The sequence below is a fragment of the Ochotona princeps genome, chromosome 19 (genome assembly GCF_030435755.1).
Source record: "Ochotona princeps isolate mOchPri1 chromosome 19, mOchPri1.hap1, whole genome shotgun sequence".
Classification (NCBI taxonomy): Eukaryota; Metazoa; Chordata; class Mammalia; order Lagomorpha; family Ochotonidae; genus Ochotona; species Ochotona princeps.
The window spans coordinates 7,421,531-7,437,642 of record NC_080850.1 but is presented as its reverse complement, the minus strand read 5'-3'; the positions used below and the strand labels follow the sequence as shown (position 1 = coordinate 7,437,642).

General features: G+C 42.4%; 2 protein-coding genes across 2 annotated transcripts in view; both read left to right on the top strand.

Annotated features, from left to right (window-relative positions):
• Positions 1–15,718, top strand: part of DOCK2 (dedicator of cytokinesis 2) — a 526,535-nt gene extending 510,817 nt beyond the window's left edge. The window contains exons 49-52 of the transcript XR_009247240.1: positions 10,863–10,939; positions 11,652–11,745; positions 12,585–12,755; positions 15,463–15,718. The gene's annotated coding sequence lies outside the window, so the exon portion shown is untranslated. The remainder of the gene's footprint in view (positions 1–10,862; positions 10,940–11,651; positions 11,746–12,584; positions 12,756–15,462) is intronic.
• On the top strand, positions 11,652–15,718 carry C19H5orf58 (chromosome 19 C5orf58 homolog). Its single transcript, XM_058677876.1, has 3 exons — positions 11,652–11,745; positions 12,585–12,740; positions 15,463–15,718. The coding sequence occupies exons 1-3, from the start codon at positions 11,652–11,654 to the stop codon at positions 15,612–15,614; spliced, it is 402 nt and encodes a 133-aa protein (XP_058533859.1). The 3' UTR covers positions 15,615–15,718.
• Positions 15,719–16,112: the final 394 nt, after the last annotated feature.

Genomic DNA, 16,112 nt, shown 5'->3' with positions numbered 1-16,112 from the left:
CATACAGAGAAAAAAAAGCAAAGCATTCCAAATATACCCAAATAATCAGTTGCTGATTAAAATAAATCTCCAAAATAAAAAAAATGACAAAGAATAATAACAACAATCATAAAAGGGACTTTTTTTTTTTACAAATTCATAGTATGTTCTATTTTTTACTTTGCAGTCCTTTAACAAATTTTTTTAAATAAATGTCTTAATAGGACAAATTCTTAGAAACAACGCAAAAGTATTGGGGCAAATGTGTAAAAGATGAACAGGACGGAATATGTAACAGTAACCACGGAAACCAGGCCCTTAAGATTTCTAGATTCTTGGCCACAAAACTAAGTTTGGACTCTATTGAAAGCTGCCACAGGGAATGCAACTCCAGATAGCCAACCTCATCTTCTACAGCAAGCCCTGGGGAGAGGAGGCAACAAGTAGGAGACGTTTTGAGGAAGAGTGGAGAGAAATTCCCAGCCCCACTTTACTAGTTAGCTGCACAAATGGGAAACCTATAAGCCAGTGTGCCAAGCTCTTGATACACGGTCCCCATTGTCAGCAGTCCTCACTACAGCCCCCATAAGTAAGTACTCAATTTGCTCTCAGTTTTCCCCAAGTCCACTGAAGACCTGGTCAAGATAAGGAACTTGCAGATGGCAGTTTAACCACTAAGAGGCTGGGATTAAATCCAGGGCCAAATAATCCCAGGATCTGTGTTCTTTTACCCACAGTAGGCTCTAGAAACTTCTAGCTCCTTCCTGAAAGTCAATGTTGAGAATTTCAGGCAATTCTAAGCGATAGCCTGGTGCAAATGTTGTTTAAAGTGATTTTTGTGTTCCAGCGGGCTCCCTTCTGTAGGAGACAGATGGTGGTTCCTAACTCACTGTGAACCAGGCATGTTCGGTTTCAGTTACTTGTGGTCAACTGCAAACCAAATTTATTAAGTAGAAAACTCTAGAAATAAACAATGCACACATTTTAAATAACTCATAGTGAAGGATAATGTCTTTTTCCATTTTTTATTAATCGTTAATCTTACTGAGCCTAATTTGGAAATTAAACTTACTTATAGATAAATATGTATCAGAAATAAGATCCTATATGTAGGATTTGTGTTTTCAGGCAGCTTGTTCAGGGTTCTGTAACCTACCTTAACTTGGATTGAGGGAGATAACTGTACAATTCTGACAAGAAAGAAAGAAGCAAGACCCATGTGCAGGCTCCGATGAGCTCAGTTCATGGGAGAGGCAGACTGGAAAAGGAGTACAGCAAACACTTTTGGCTCATTTCAACAGTTGGGTACATTCAGAGGAGATAGAACAGATAAACTTTGTTTATGTCCTCTGTAACCTTGGAAGTAATTTGACGGCTTGAAAGGCTGAAGACCCAGTCACTTTCCTGCTGAATTCTTCAGTCTTTCTAAACTTCAAGTTCCTCAGGTATAACATGGACTTCATGGAGTTCTACAAGCCTCTAGCATAACATTCCATGCTTCCATCCCCAGGCAGCCCCGCCCCTAAGTCCATGTGGACTCTACCTCCCAAGCAATAACCTCCTGCCCACCTCTTCTACCAATATTACACACACATACACACACACACAGTTATTCTCTGCGCAGATCACTGCATACAATTAAAACTGGACTTTAAAAAAAGATTTATTATTTTATTCGACAGAGATATAGGGTAGGTTGGTGGGAAAGAATCTTTCATCTGCTGGATCACTCTCTTGACAACTGTAACTTCCAGGGCTAACCCATGCTGAAACTAGGAACCAAGAGATTCATCCGGGTCTTCCACATGGGTGGCAGGGCTCCAAAGAGTTAGGCCATCCTCCGTTGCTTTCTTGGACCATTAACAGCAAGCGGAGCACCCAGGACTTGAACCCATGCTCACATGGGATGCTGGCATTGCAAGCGGTGTGCTTGAGCACCGTGGATCCAATTAAGTGGCTTCTGACACGTCAGAAGAGACCCTGTCAGGCTGAAGGATTGCTTGTCCCCTGCCTCCTTTGCTTTCTTGTCTAGCCCTGGGGTTCTTCTCTCCCTGCTGTAATCTTGCCAACAGTCTGTTCTGCAAGGCTGCCTTCTGGTACAGGACACCTTCAGCATGCTGTTTCCAGTCCTGGAGACCTCTAGCCTGCTCTCATCTCAAAATCCCTTCCTTAGGAAAGCCCTCCCAGAAACTGTCTCAGCCAGGTCACATCCTGACTAATCCCTCTAATGACATTCTCTTCCTGAAAGTGCCTAATTAAAAAGTCTTTTGCCATGCAGCTGGGAGATGTGTGGAGCCCCAGTGTCTCCCCACCACATTCTGCCCCTATCCTAGCACAGGCTGTCACGTAAGAGGGGCACTCAGCAGCAAAGACCAGCATGGCATCAATAAAGGCATGGCACTCAGTAAGCTTAGAGGAACCAGAATTCCTTTTCCCTTGCCCAGAATGTCTTAGAGGAAGGTTCAAAACACTTACTTTTGGTTGGTGGAGATTTTAATGCAACCCACAATTTGGCCTTGCAGACCGCTAGGATTCCACATTTACAGGAGCTGGTCGGCAGAGGGCCCCACAGGAGCAGTTATGAGCGTCAGGTCAGCGGAAACAAGCCAGTGGCTGCGGAGCCACCACGTATCCCATCCCCACATCGGCCCATCCTGCCGCAGCTCACTGGCAAATCCACCAGCAGGCTGCAAAATGCGGAGGGCACCTGCCTGCCCCTGTGTGAGACCCTTTTAATCTGACACAGGAAATAGGAGTTCACTTGGCCAGAGATCAGAGGCCCCAGGGGACAGATTATTTCCGCCCCCCACCACCAAGTTTATCGTTTGTTCTTCCAGTCCTCACTTGCATGCTGAAGAATTTGTGATCAAGAGCTCGCATTGTGGGAGGGAAGCCTGCCTGAGTGCTTGGGGAATCTGCTTGCTTTGGGGGCTGCTTCGGCGCTTGCCAGTCAGTAGTTTTATTTGCATTTTAATTTTCTGAGTGTCTGCCCCCCAGCTGCAGCAGCCTGTGGCTTGGGACTCCTGACTCTCTGCTGTATGTTTACGCATGATGCGTGCTCATAATTGACAAATTTAAATTCTGGTCATATTTCATTTATTACCCAGACCCAGGGAAAAATCCTAGGCGAAAACCCAATTACAACCCAAGTGCCACAAGGTAATTGCTGTGAAAGAACTCCTGCAGCGGCAGGGCTAAATATTTCATCCACCCATAAAACGATTATGCTGACAAGATTCTGAAAAATAATAAAATCTGTTTAATAAAAAAGAAGCCAAATAACAGTGTTTTTACACACAAAGTATTAAAACATCCTTCATTCTGGACAGATCCTAAGTCATTTGATTTTTATTCAAATGATGAGCCACAGCTGAGGTAGTTGTTTCAGAGGCTCCCCTGATTTCTGCCATCCTTCCCACATGAGGTTGCTGTGGGGTTTGGCAACAGCTGTGAGCCTGCCTTTGCTGGGCCTGTTGGAGGCTTGGGGGCACAGCCAAGAGTCCGAAAGCAAACGGCACAGCGGGGCAATGCCCCCAACCAGAATGCTGTGATTACATTGCGGCAACTTCTCCACTTTCTTCCTGGCTGCTATGGAGGGTCCTTCTGGTAGAGAGCTTGGAAACTGAGGTTCTGCTGAGAGTCCTGTGGGATCCCAGGAGGGAAGGCACACCCTGGTACACCCTGGTATGTCTGCATGTCTTCCTGTGGCAGGAGCTACTTTCATCGCGCTCCTGGAGCAAACGCAGAGTGAGAACTTACACGTGCTGGGTGTGGGGTAGATGACTGTGAACAAGACCATCGGTCCCTTGAAGGAAGTGTATTGCAGCAAAAGAAGCCTGAAACAAAACCGAAGGACGAAAACGTAAAGACACAATCAATCATAGAAGAAGGGAAAGAGGACCCAGAATGATAGCCTAATGGTTAAGTCTTCACCCTTGCACATGCTGGCATCTCGTATGGGCACTGGTTCTAATCCCAGCAGACCTGCTTGCCATCTAGCTCCCTGCCTGTGACCAGGGAAAGCAGTGCAGAACGGCCCAAAGCCTTGGGACCCTGAGCCTGTGTGGGAGACCCGGAAGAAGCTGCTGGCTCTGGATCGGCTTGGGGGATTGAGTCAGTGGATGGAAGATTTTCCCCTTTGTCTTTTCTCCTCTCTGTATACCTGATTTAAATTTTTTTCTTTTTTAAAGTATGAACAGAAAGAATGGGCTGGCATAGAGACTGGGATCATCTGTGTTGTCTTGAATCAGATGCCTGTGTCCCACAACAAAGTGCCTGGGTTGGCTTTACAGCTCCACCTCCTGGCTCTAGCTTCTTGTAAATGCAGACCTTGAGGCAGTGACCATGGCTCAAGTAGTTGACTTCCCACCACTCACGTGAGAGACCTACATTGAGTTTCTGTCTCCTGGCTTAGCCCCAACCAGGAGGCATTGCAAACTTGGAAAGTGAAGCTCCCAGCAGATGGGAGCTCTGTGTGTTTCTCTACCTTGTGAAAAATAAAATAAAATAAAAATAAATAAAAGTAAATAAACATGACCTATAGAGGATGCCCAGTGACCCTGTGAGTCAGTGTGGTGCCCAACCTGGTCCACAGATCACCCTGAAGGGGGATTCAGGGACCCTTACCTTAGATTTGCTAAATTTGAGTCTATGCAGTGGACTGTAGAATCTGCATTTTTGCCAGCTGTCAGTGGAGTTGTGTACTGTGATATTTGAGACACAGCTTTAGAGTTGGTTGATGTTATACTAAGTTGAGAAGTGACCTGGAAAGTTTTAAAATATAAAGGAAGGGATTGGGGTTTAAATTACAATAAGGATAAACAAATGTACCCACAGACATAAAATCACCCTTAAAAGCTAATAGCATCAACATTCTAAATATATTCTTCCAAACCTGTGTTTCTGCACATTTATATTTTTAATTTATAACACAGGGTGAACACCCACTTCTATTCCATTGTAATTGGCTTCATGAACCTTCTATAGCTTCACAAAGACACTCATTCTTACTTGTGTGAGAATGGGGAGCAACGCCCAGAGGAGACAGCATCTGCTCAGGATCTATGCCTTTAATAAGCAAAGGGAATATTGCTGCGGGAAGGCTGGCTGATACGATAGAATTGGGAGCATATGTTATCTGGGGCAGAGACAGGTATGCTCTGATTGGCAGATCTCTGGAAATGAACACCATTGCAGGTATCTCCTAAAAAGCCAAGTGCACTGCATTCTGACATCAAGGCACAGCAAGTGGTTGTCAAGACACTGAGCCACGTTGAGGGTTGCCAGTTTCGGTCCACCTGCTTTCCCAGCGATTTAGCCTCTTGCTTGCATTACTGGGATGCTGAAAAAGACGAGTAGCAAGGGCTGGCATGGTATGTGTCTCTAATTTCTACCTTCTCTTGGCTTTCAAAGCTGCTGAATTTAAAAGGTTCCATAGTGTTTGCTGTTTATGGTTGAAGGATTTTGGGTAGAATTGCCGGATTTAGCAAACAAAAAAATGACAGGCTTCCAAGTTAAACTTGAATCTCAAATCAACAGTGAATAAATTTGGAGTGTTTAAGTGTATGTTGTATGACATACTTAAGCAACAGTCGTGAGCTGTTGCTTTCATGAAACTTGGGTTCAGCTGGGTGTCCTGTGTTGAATCTGGCAATCCTATTCCACTGGTTTCCTGTTTCAGAGGGAAACGTTGATACAGAACCTGAATTTCTTAATTAGAAGGGAAAACGCTTTGGTTAATCTTGGAGCCCTGTGGGTTGTCAGGAACAGCTTGTTTCGTAAGTGATTCAACCATGACTCTTCTGGCTAAGGTAACCTCAGCTAAAAAGCAGGAAATCCAGTTTTCACTCCAGGTCACCCTGGCAGGAGTCTAGGGCTTGCGTTTTGCTTTGTTTGTGTGGTTGGCCCAAGGGAAAGCATTGGTTGGAGACATAGGAATGAATCCTTGACCTGTGGATGCTGGTCATGGCCCTCAGGTAATGAACCAAGCATATACTCTTTGCTGCCTCCAACACCTGTGTACGTAGCAGGTGCCTAATGCTGTTTTTAGGAGAGAGTTTATACTCCACCAAGCAAGTGCTTTCTAGAAACAGAGACCAATATTTTTGAGCAAAGGATGAAAATAGGAGCCTTAAAATCCAGTGAAAAAAGTGAGATAATTTACTCAATTTGCTTTCCTGGAAGCAAAGACTTTCTTTCAAGAATTCATAGTAAAACTAACTGAGGCACTCACACTCAGCTCCATAATATGCTTAAGTACCTTTTTGTTCGACAACAGCTTTCTCCTTATGGGGAATTTACCAGCTTTTTAATCTCCTTTATTTGATTAACTTTAGAATCAGCAACTGCAAATCACTTTGGGTTCTAACAAAGTGTTGTATTTGCCAACTTATTAAGGAAGATAGATTTTTTTAAGTGCCTCAACTAAACAAGTCTCAAACCTTAAGTACCAGGCCATGCTTTGAAGGTTTTGATGCTTTAGGAAAAAAATACAGACAGACCTATAGGAAAAATAAAACACATTGCAATCAGGAGTCACCATTGCTTCAAGGCAATTTTATGGAGGGAAATGCATTATTATAAGCTATATATTTTGGTGTTTTAAATCTTCTTTCCTCCTGTAATACTTGTTTAAAAGAAACACAAAGTTGATTTTTCTTTGTGAATAATGATTGACTTAACAAATGTGAGCCATGTCTTTGCCAACCCAGCTATCAACTACAGAGGAATAGCATTAACACAGAGAAGTAACCCCCAAATTTCTCATCCTGAAAGATCCCAAAGCTTTGTGACCAGTTTTTGAGTTCAACCCTTCACCTATTCCATCCCCACCATGTCCAGATGGTCTGATGAGTGGTTAAGTTGTATGATCGGTGAAACCCCAACGATTCAGTAGCCATGATACACTTGTGAAGGATTTTGGCACACAGAATATTATTCTGCCAGGATTGCCATAACAAATACCACGGATGTGGGGGGGTGTTAGACAACAGAAGCATCTTATCACACGTTTGAAGGCTGGAATCTCTCCTTAGCCCACACATGGCCACTTCCTCACTGTGTTCTCCCATGGTAGCTAGTCTGTACATACATTCCTGCTGTCCGTCGGCATGTCTGGAGTCTCTCTCTCTCTCTCTTTTTTTTTTTTTTACAAAGATGGTATTCAGATTGGTTTAGGACCCAGTCTAACACTCCATTTTAACATAATCACCTCTTCTAAGATATTATCTCCATAAATAGCTGCCTTCTGAAATATCACAGGTTGGGATTTCAATGTATGAATGTAAAGAGGATGCAATTCAGCCCATAGCAGGTGGTATTCAGGTGTAGGAGACAGCAGGATAGGCAGGAGACAGCAGAAGGACCCAGAGTCACACAGACAGGATGGGGATTGAAGTTCCGCTTGTCATGGTCCCAAGCCTCTGAGCAGGAGCCAGACGCTCTGAACTTAAACCTCCTTTCTCTAGGCTGGCATTGTGAGGTAGAGAGATAAGCTGCCATTTGTGATGTTGGAATCCCATATCAGAGTGCCAGTTTAAGTCTCCTGCTGTTTCAGTTCTGATCCAGCTGTCTGCTCATGCAACTGGAAAAGTAGCAGGAGATGGCCCAAGAATTTGGGTCCCTGCCACCCATGTAGGAGACTTAGAACTCTTAGCTTTTGCCTTTGGTCTGGTTTAGCCCCAGGCTTTAAGAATATAAAAGGATATTTAAGGATATATAAGGAATAAACCAATGAATGGAAATTCATTTTCAAATAAATTTTGAAAGTTTTACTTTTCAAATAAATAAGACTTCATTTACTGGGATGAAAGCAACTTCAGAGAGTTGTCAGATTAAAACTCTTAGTTTTGGAGTGAACATTTGACACAACAAATAAAACATTGTGAGGGAGGCCTATGTCAGAGGGCCTAGGTTCGAGTCCCAGCTCTGGCGCTCTGACATTTCAGTTTCCTGCTAATGCATACCCTGGGAGGCAGAGGGGATGGCCCAAGTATTTAAGCCCCTACCACTGATGTGGAAGTCATGGATTGAGTTCCAAGCTCTTGGTTTCTGTCTGTGCAACCCCATCTATTGTACACATGGGGAGCAAACCTGTTGGTTTCTGAATCTTGATTCACTCAGAATTAGATGAAAATTGTTCAGTGTAAGCAACAGAAATAAGAAATCAACATGCGCTCAGGGGTGAAACGTGAAGTGAGGAAAGTACTGGCGGAAAACTTGGTGTGAAACTCCTCCATTGGGTGGGTTAACTCCTGAAGACTGCCTGCAAGAATTTGGAAGGGTGTATACATAGAACATTGAGAATGTTCCAGACGGGAAGCAACATTGAACAATCTAATTTTGGGATCAGTGAAGCAGGGGCATATTCCTCTAGTGATACGTGTTACGAGTACACAGGCATTCAGTGTTACTGACACAGTTATACCCTTTCCAACGTCCTTAATCCTTCAGATTAGCAAGAAGCATGTATTGGGTTGGTTAGACTGTGAGCACTCTACTGCTGGTTAAGGGTTAAGGAGACTTCTTTTTTCTTTTCTTTTTTTTTTTTTTTTTAGCAAGGTATAGATGGGGCTGCAGAGTTATTGGGCCAGGAGGTACGGTTCTAGAAAAACATTTTTATTTATGTCGTGTTCCACTTGTATTTATACAAAAACTTTTAAGTAAATTTAACATTTACAATGAAGTAAATTCAAAATACAAGATAACAATATCGGCAGGATATGATTATGGCAAGCAGTTCATATTATTGGCCCAGCAATTTGTGAAGTTTAGGAGTTATGACACTCAGTGTCACTCCTAAGGACATAGAAGCTCAGAGAAAGACATTCTTTTCCAAATGACATAGCTATTGTTAGGGCTAAACTCCATTCCTGTTTGTCCAACCTCATCTAATTCTGCATCTGTGTTAACCCAAAGGTAATTAGATAATAAAATAACCAACAGACTTCGTCTTTATGGAGTGTCAGGAAGGCTTTAATTCGTTCAAAAGGCTAGTGTGTGTGTTACAGGAGAGCGTAAAACTGTTGGAGGCGTGAAGGCGTCACAGAAACGCAGACAATTTCCCGGCTGGCATTCAGAAAATCTCTGGAGGGAACCCTAAAGATTGGTGTGGCAGAAATTCCTCTTGGAGCCGAGTGTAGTTGGCTTGAATCCCAGCTTCTCCAATCGCGGAGAAACCTCTGTGTATCTCTCAGCTCTTCTGTGCTCCTGGACTCATCTGTATAAATTTGTAACGATTTGTAAGAAAGAAAAGTATCTAACATTTATGCGACTGTTATCACCTGCCAAGCACTTCTGATGCACTGCTTCATTAACCCTCAAAATATCGCTCAGAGTCAGTTATCATTCCCTGTGATGCCGATGACATTTGGAGTTTCAACACTTAGTTGCTTGCCTGCCTTCTAAGCAGCTAAACAACGTGGTGGGAGTCAAACCCAGGCAGTCTCTCAGCTCAAACATTAACTGTCTACCGTGGGAATTCGGGTTAACGGCTATAAGCCACCCATTTCTGGGAGCCAAGCAGACGGGCAGAACGCTTCGAGTCACCAACGGTGACAAGCACAGCCTCCCATCTAGAATGTTCTTGGCCAGTCCCTTCCTAGGGGCTTACAACTCCCAGGATGCTCTGGGCAGAGAAACTGGCCAATCAGAAAGTCCCAGGCAGAAGCGCCAGCCAATAGGAAGCCGGTGCTTGCTTTTAACGGTCGCCAGCCTCACGGTCGGGTGGTAACTTCTGTGACGGTTGCTTGGGTGGGTCCGTTGTCGACAGGCGCTGTAGGTTTTTAAGTATCCTGATCGGATTTGGGAGGATGAGGAGATAAAATGTCGAGGATGGCTGAGGAGAAGTTGGGCGGGTTGGCCTGGGTGGTCTCTGAGGGTCTGGGGTGACCCCGGGTTGAGGGTCCATGGCGCTGGGCTGAGGCGGCCTGGGCAGGTCCTCGGGCTAGCGGCGCTGGGAATATACTTTATAGTTCTCTTCGGGCTCGCGAGGGTGAGAGCTGCGGATAAGTCCAGGCTGCTTTCGGCTTCTCTTCAGCCCTGCAGAGGACTGGCGGGTGGGCTGGCTTTGGGGTTTTTCACCTGCCATCCCGAAGGCCGTGGGACTCTTCCCCTTCAGCTAAAAAGGAGCAATTGAGTAGGTAAACCAGACAGGGACTATGGTTGTCAACAGACCGTGTCAGGCCAGGTTCATTCAGTGCTTCTGCAATAGTTGTAATGCTGTTGGGGAAGGCATGAGGGTCGTTTTAGGTTGCTCTTCTTCCCCGTGCAGGCTCTTGGGCAGGCTGGTGTGCTTGGGCTTGAGTGAAAGCAGTGGGGCCATTGGCTGCCTGACTCAGTGGGCTCTGGCCGGGGGTTTGCGCCTGGATATGTCAGTTCCTGCAGCCAAAAGGACATCTCTGAGTCCCGAGTGCTGTCTCCCACCCCTCCCCACCAGCCTGCTCTGGCTGTTCCCCTCCCACACAACTGCAGATCCACAGTTTGTGATTTCTCTCTGAGTGATGACCTGGCCCAGCACCCTGGGGAAGGTGGGACTCACCCCTGGCTTGTCAGCAGTTGGTTGGGATCCAGACCCAACTGTGTCCTCTGACCCCAGAAGTTGGGCAGTGTGAGCTCTGGATAAGCAGACTGCCCTGGGTGCAGCGCCGACTTTCCTGGCCAACTCTCTGCCCATTTAGTTTTTATTTCATGCTTGGTTTAAAGAAATTTTATTTTACAAGAATTAATTTTTAAATCTTATTACTTCTTATGTGTTTTATCTTTTTTTCTTAGGCTTGAGAAAATCTGAAGAAAATCCAGTCACTTTTTGTTATATAAGAGGGCTTCCAAATGGGTGTTAAGTGTCTTTTAAATATTGATGCCTGGAAAATGAATTTCTTTTACAGTGGCTCTAAAAGGCAGTAAGAGAAGTAGGATCCGTTTCCTTGGCTCGGGAAAAAGCAAAGGCAAGCTTGGCTGAAAGGTTAGTTTGTCTCCCATTGTTTTGATCAACAGTCAGAGCCACAATCACACAGCTATTACATTGCTGGAACTGCGTGTGCTAATTATGGTTTATCCAAGTCATTTTGAGAAAGAGGTACAAAATTAGCTTCTAGTGAACCGTTTCTATATTTCTGACACAATTGATTTAAAAAAAAGTGTGTACTGTATCTTCCACATAACTCAGTAATGTGTTGATTTTATACATTTTAGTGAACCAAAACTGAAGTGTGTTTCTCTTAGCTCTTAATGCTAAGATGTCTGTTCCCCCATCCTAGGCAATGAATGATAATGAGATACCATGTATAATTTTACCAGATACTTAAATAAATCATGTGTGGGCCCTGTCATTGAAGAATAGCACACTAACTTACATAAAATTAGTGAAGTTATACCATGGCTATTCCATTATAAGACTGTTTTAAACACTGAGTCTTCCTGAAAAGGGGACACCTGTATTTTCGCTCTATGGGCCTATCTTGTGGATATGGTGTTACTAAAGAAGAAATCAAACCCTAGGAATTTCAGTTGTAGTGTTGGAAAACGTTTTACACTGTATATGCTTTCTTGTGTTATAACCCTTTGGAAAGACACTTCATAATTAATTTTTGAAAAAAGATATTTTTAGGAATATTAATTTGTTTTTTAAAAGTACAAATGAATATTTGGTTTACATATTTGTTCCTTAAAATCAGATGTTTCATAACAATGTTGCTGACCATAAGCTGAAGGTGGAAGCCATAATTAAAAATATTAATACAATTTCTTTGGAGTTGAAGAGGATGAAAGGTAAGTGAGGTATCACTATAAAAATATTTACAATGTCATTGTTATAAAGTAGTAGACTCGATTTGTACTTCTTTGGTGTGACTGAATTTTGCCCGTTTATCAAGATTTCTCATTTAGGAAATATTTGCAGTGCACTAAATATGATCTAAACCATAATGATATTTGAAGCAGATCTGAATTCTCTTCCCTGACACTAACAAACTTACGATGCAGTTAGAGTCCAAAGCCATGACTCATGAATCCTTACTAAATCCTAATGTTCCTTCTAAATTACAAATTCTAAGTTTGGTTCTGTGAGTTATGGATTCTCTTTTTCAGTAGATTCATAGAGTAGGATTGAACGTTATGTGCCATGATAAGTAGTCATTTAACCTCTCATGTTCTGTCTTATCCAAGGCACATTACATTTCTGTGATTGAAAATTTCAAAGGATCTCACTAGCTGGCTTATTCCATTTTAGACAGTCTTTATCTACTAAAAAGGATCCCCCTCTTCTCTCCTCTGAGTCTTATTTATTGCCATGAAAGTCAGGAACTAGATGGTTGTGCTTAGAACAATTCTTGGATATTTGAAGACTGCCTCTGAGTCAATTATGAGGCCTTACACTGCAAGAAACAAATAATATGATTCATAAAAGAAAGGATAACCAGAAGATTCAAAGCCAGGCAATTCTAACTTCAGAGATTGGGAAACATAGGACTAGGCTGTTTGTATCTCTCTGCTCTGTGTCCTTCCTCAAAGTCATTATCTCTAGAGGTAGTCATTTATAGAGTCTGTCTCGTCTAGAGATGTTTCCCCAGATCTCTCCAGTACATTTTCCTTTTCCTTTTATTGGTCAGATTTGCATCGCATGCACATGCCTGTAGCAACCCTGGCCAAGGAGAATGGAAATCCCAAGACCAGTTCGGACCAGTCAGAACTTACTGCTGAGGTGGAGGAGAGGAGCACCTCAGATGAAATACAATTATGCAACCAAGAAGAAAAGAGGAATGTTAGTTAGGTGCCAAATAGTGAGTGCTTGTTTTGCTTTTTCCGTATGTTTTCCTAGGGCAGCATTTCTCAGACTTTGAGCCATGAACCTGCTGTCTCGAGAGAGTGTGTGAGAAAAAAAGAGCTAAGTTATTATGCTCAAGTTTGTGAAGTGCTTTATGCTCTTTATTTCTCTTGTAAATTCACAGCTCCTGTTAACCAAGGTTCTGAGGATTCAAAGAGATCTGATTAACCTTGCTTAATTCATCATTTCTGTAAACCAAGCCTAACTCTGTAAGGAGGGCTCTTTTTGTAAAACATAGAGTTGTAATCATTCATTGATTGATTGTCCTCAGAATAAAGTCTAAACCTCCTGGGATGAACTGTATGGCCTCCTGAAAATAGGCCCCTGCGTGCCTCTCCAGTCTCTCGTTCTTTTCTCCCTGCATGCTATGTGGATCAGCCCCACTGGATTATTTGTATATCCCCAATGTTGTCCTTTATGTCTGTGCCTGAACACATATACCACCTTTTTGGAATTCCATTGCTGCACCTACCCCTACCAACACCAAACTAACTGCTACTTAGTTACTTGGGATAGCATGTTGGTGAACTGTTTGAGCTGACACAGCTCTCTTGCCCTGTTACATCATCAATCACATTGTGTTGTGATTGCATGTTTGCTTATTTTCATGTCCCTGTTCAACTACAAACTCCTTGAGGAATTTTATACCACTTAGCACCATGTTTTGACAGAGTATATACTTGGAAAATGTTTACTAAATGAATAAATGGCTCTGGCTGCAAGAATTCACTAAGAACGAAGGAGGGTCAGATTCTTGCCAAACTTGATTATTTAATCTGGTTTGGAGAGTATTCATTTAAAAGTAAATTAGAAATAATAAATCTGATAAGCACGTTCCTGAAAAGCTGTATGGTTAATCCAGGCAGTTAGAGTATGAGGGACATGTAACTAGGTTAAGAGGGCAAGCATATGGTAAACATAGAAGAATTAAATGTGCATTCTGTTTACTCTTACTTTCTCCCTCAAATAATGTTAATAGCTAAGACAGCCTTTACTATAATCCAGACACTCTTCTAAGAGCCCTACATAAATGGAGTTACTAATCACAACAACTCTGTGGGATATGAACTGTTATCATTTACAGATGTGAAACATACTCAAGGTCAAGCATGTCTAGTCATTGGTAGATCTGAGGTTTTAGAGGCAAAAATCCATGAGGTAAAAAGATTTCAGTAAGAGAGAACAGAAAGCAGAAACACAAGTCTGAAGCCTAAAGTCTAAAAATCTGAACTCTAAACTGGTTGAGTAAATCCATAAATAGCCCCAAAGATTCAGTGCACACTGGAATCACCTGAATGTGAAGGCTATTAGTAGGGTTAGTTAACAGTGGAAGAAATCCCTGAGGTCTCTCCATAACTGGGCAACTGTCTTCTGTTCCCTCTTTGTCACAGACGTTTCAAATCTGAATCAAGCTTATCTGGCTTAGGGTAGAGCCTCTACCCTATCCCAAGGGCGAATACTAAAAACCAGGGGTATTAGAAGTTTAGATACTTGGCTCAGTGGCTAATCCGTCACCTTCTAAGCACTGGGATCTTGTAGAGGTGTGGATCCTGGAGCTTTTCCATTTCAGCTCCCTGCTTGTGGCCCTGGAAAAAAGTGGAGGACAGCCCAAAGCCTTGGACTACTGCACCTGTGTGGAAGACCTGGAAGAAATTCCTGCTTCCTGGCTTTGGATCAGCTCCACTCTGGCCGTTGAGACAACTTGGAAAGTGAACCAGTGGATGGAAGATCTTTCTGTCTCCTCTCTGTAAATCTGACTTTCCAATAAAAGCAAATGTTTTTTTAAAAAGTTTTTTTTTTTCCTGTGACTGTCAAAGCACAAGAAGGTCATATTCCTACTTTCAAAGATTTTCCTTTCAGAACAGTGGCAGCCAGATATATGTCTTCCAAGATTTTTCTTTCAGGAATACGACCAGCCCAAGAGAAGAGACTTAGAGATCCTCATAGTGGAGGTTTCCATAGCAAAATGACCCATGAGATCACCCCATATTATAGAATGCGTGGATATGGAGTTTTCAGTTTTCTGAAGTCTATGATCTTAAATGTGAGCAATCATAACACAGCAGATATTTAAGGAGTATATCTAATTAAGAGGTGAAACCAACATATAGGAAAAATGAAAATGTCAAGAAAACACCACTAATATTCACAAGAAAGTAAGTGAAGATGTGTAAACATAAATAAGGAATATAAACCTGTAGTGATGAGAAAGGAGCTCTTGAAAAAAATCAAAGAGTGACAGTAGAAATGAAAAACTCCACTACAGGAAGGTTTAAAGATAAAAAAGGAAAAATTTCCTGAGTATAGAACAAAGTGATGGAGACGGGAAATTTAGGAAGGTGGGGAATGGAAGATTGTTTACAAGATCAGTCTCAAAACTGAAAACGACCGAGCCCAACTAAAAGAAAATAGACCCATACCAAGGAACGGTGTTGTGAAATTTCAGAACACTAGGAAAACAAAAAAAGATCTGTAAAGCATCTTAGGGGAAAAATCAGGATTAAGAATTAAAGTCATGTGAAAATTCTCAGTACCAACACTGGAAGCTAAAAGACAATGCAGCAATACTATTAGAAATTGTCATCATTTTTAATAAAGTTCAATTAGGAATAGCAGTAGTAGCTGTGTATGATATGTGATATATTCTGTCTTGTTTTGTACAGAACGCTCCCAGTTACTGCTTTGTGACCTCACTCTACAGTTTAATCATCCTTTGAAGGCAGAGGACTCACAGGAAACCGAAAGAAATAATACCCTCTTTGAAGAATCTAAAATGACAGGTGTATCCCCTTCTCCTAACAGTTTTTCCATGTGATTTCTTATTAAGTTCTATTTTTACTGTTTAATTAAGTATCTGGGAGTACTGAGTTTACTAATCTAATTAAAAACAGAATAAAAATAATGTGAAATTACAAATAAGCATTTTGTACTCTTCAAGCCTGTTTTATTTTTAACTTTAAACAATGCATTTGAAAGGGCTGCAGTGAGGGAGGGAGAGAGAAAGAGAGCGCACTCCCATGTGCTGTTTTACTCCCCAAATCCCTACAGTACCTGACTGGTCCAGTCTAGAGCCAGAAATCCCAAATCTCATCCGTGTTCTCTGACGTGAGTGGCAGGAGCCCATTTATTTGAACCATGCTTTTTCCCAGACTCTGCTTGAACAGAAGCTGGAGTTAGGAACTGGAGTTGGAAATTGAGCCTGAGTACTCCAATGTGAAATGTGAGCATCTCAACTGGCTGCTTACCCTCTAACTTGAATGTCTGCCTCTCTATTAACATTCCTAAGAGTAGCTAACATCTCATTGGTGGCACA

Coding starts and splice junctions, on each gene's coding strand:
- C19H5orf58 (XM_058677876.1), top strand. CDS start 11,652: ATGTTTCATAACAATGTTGCTGACCATAAGCTGAAGGTGGAAGCCATA. Junction 11,746..12,584: donor GGAGTTGAAGAGGATGAAAG/GTAAGTGAGGTA, acceptor TTTATTGGTCAG/ATTTGCATCGCATGCACATG. Junction 12,741..15,462: donor AGAAGAAAAGAGGAATGTTA/GTTAGGTGCCAA, acceptor TGTTTTGTACAG/AACGCTCCCAGTTACTGCTT.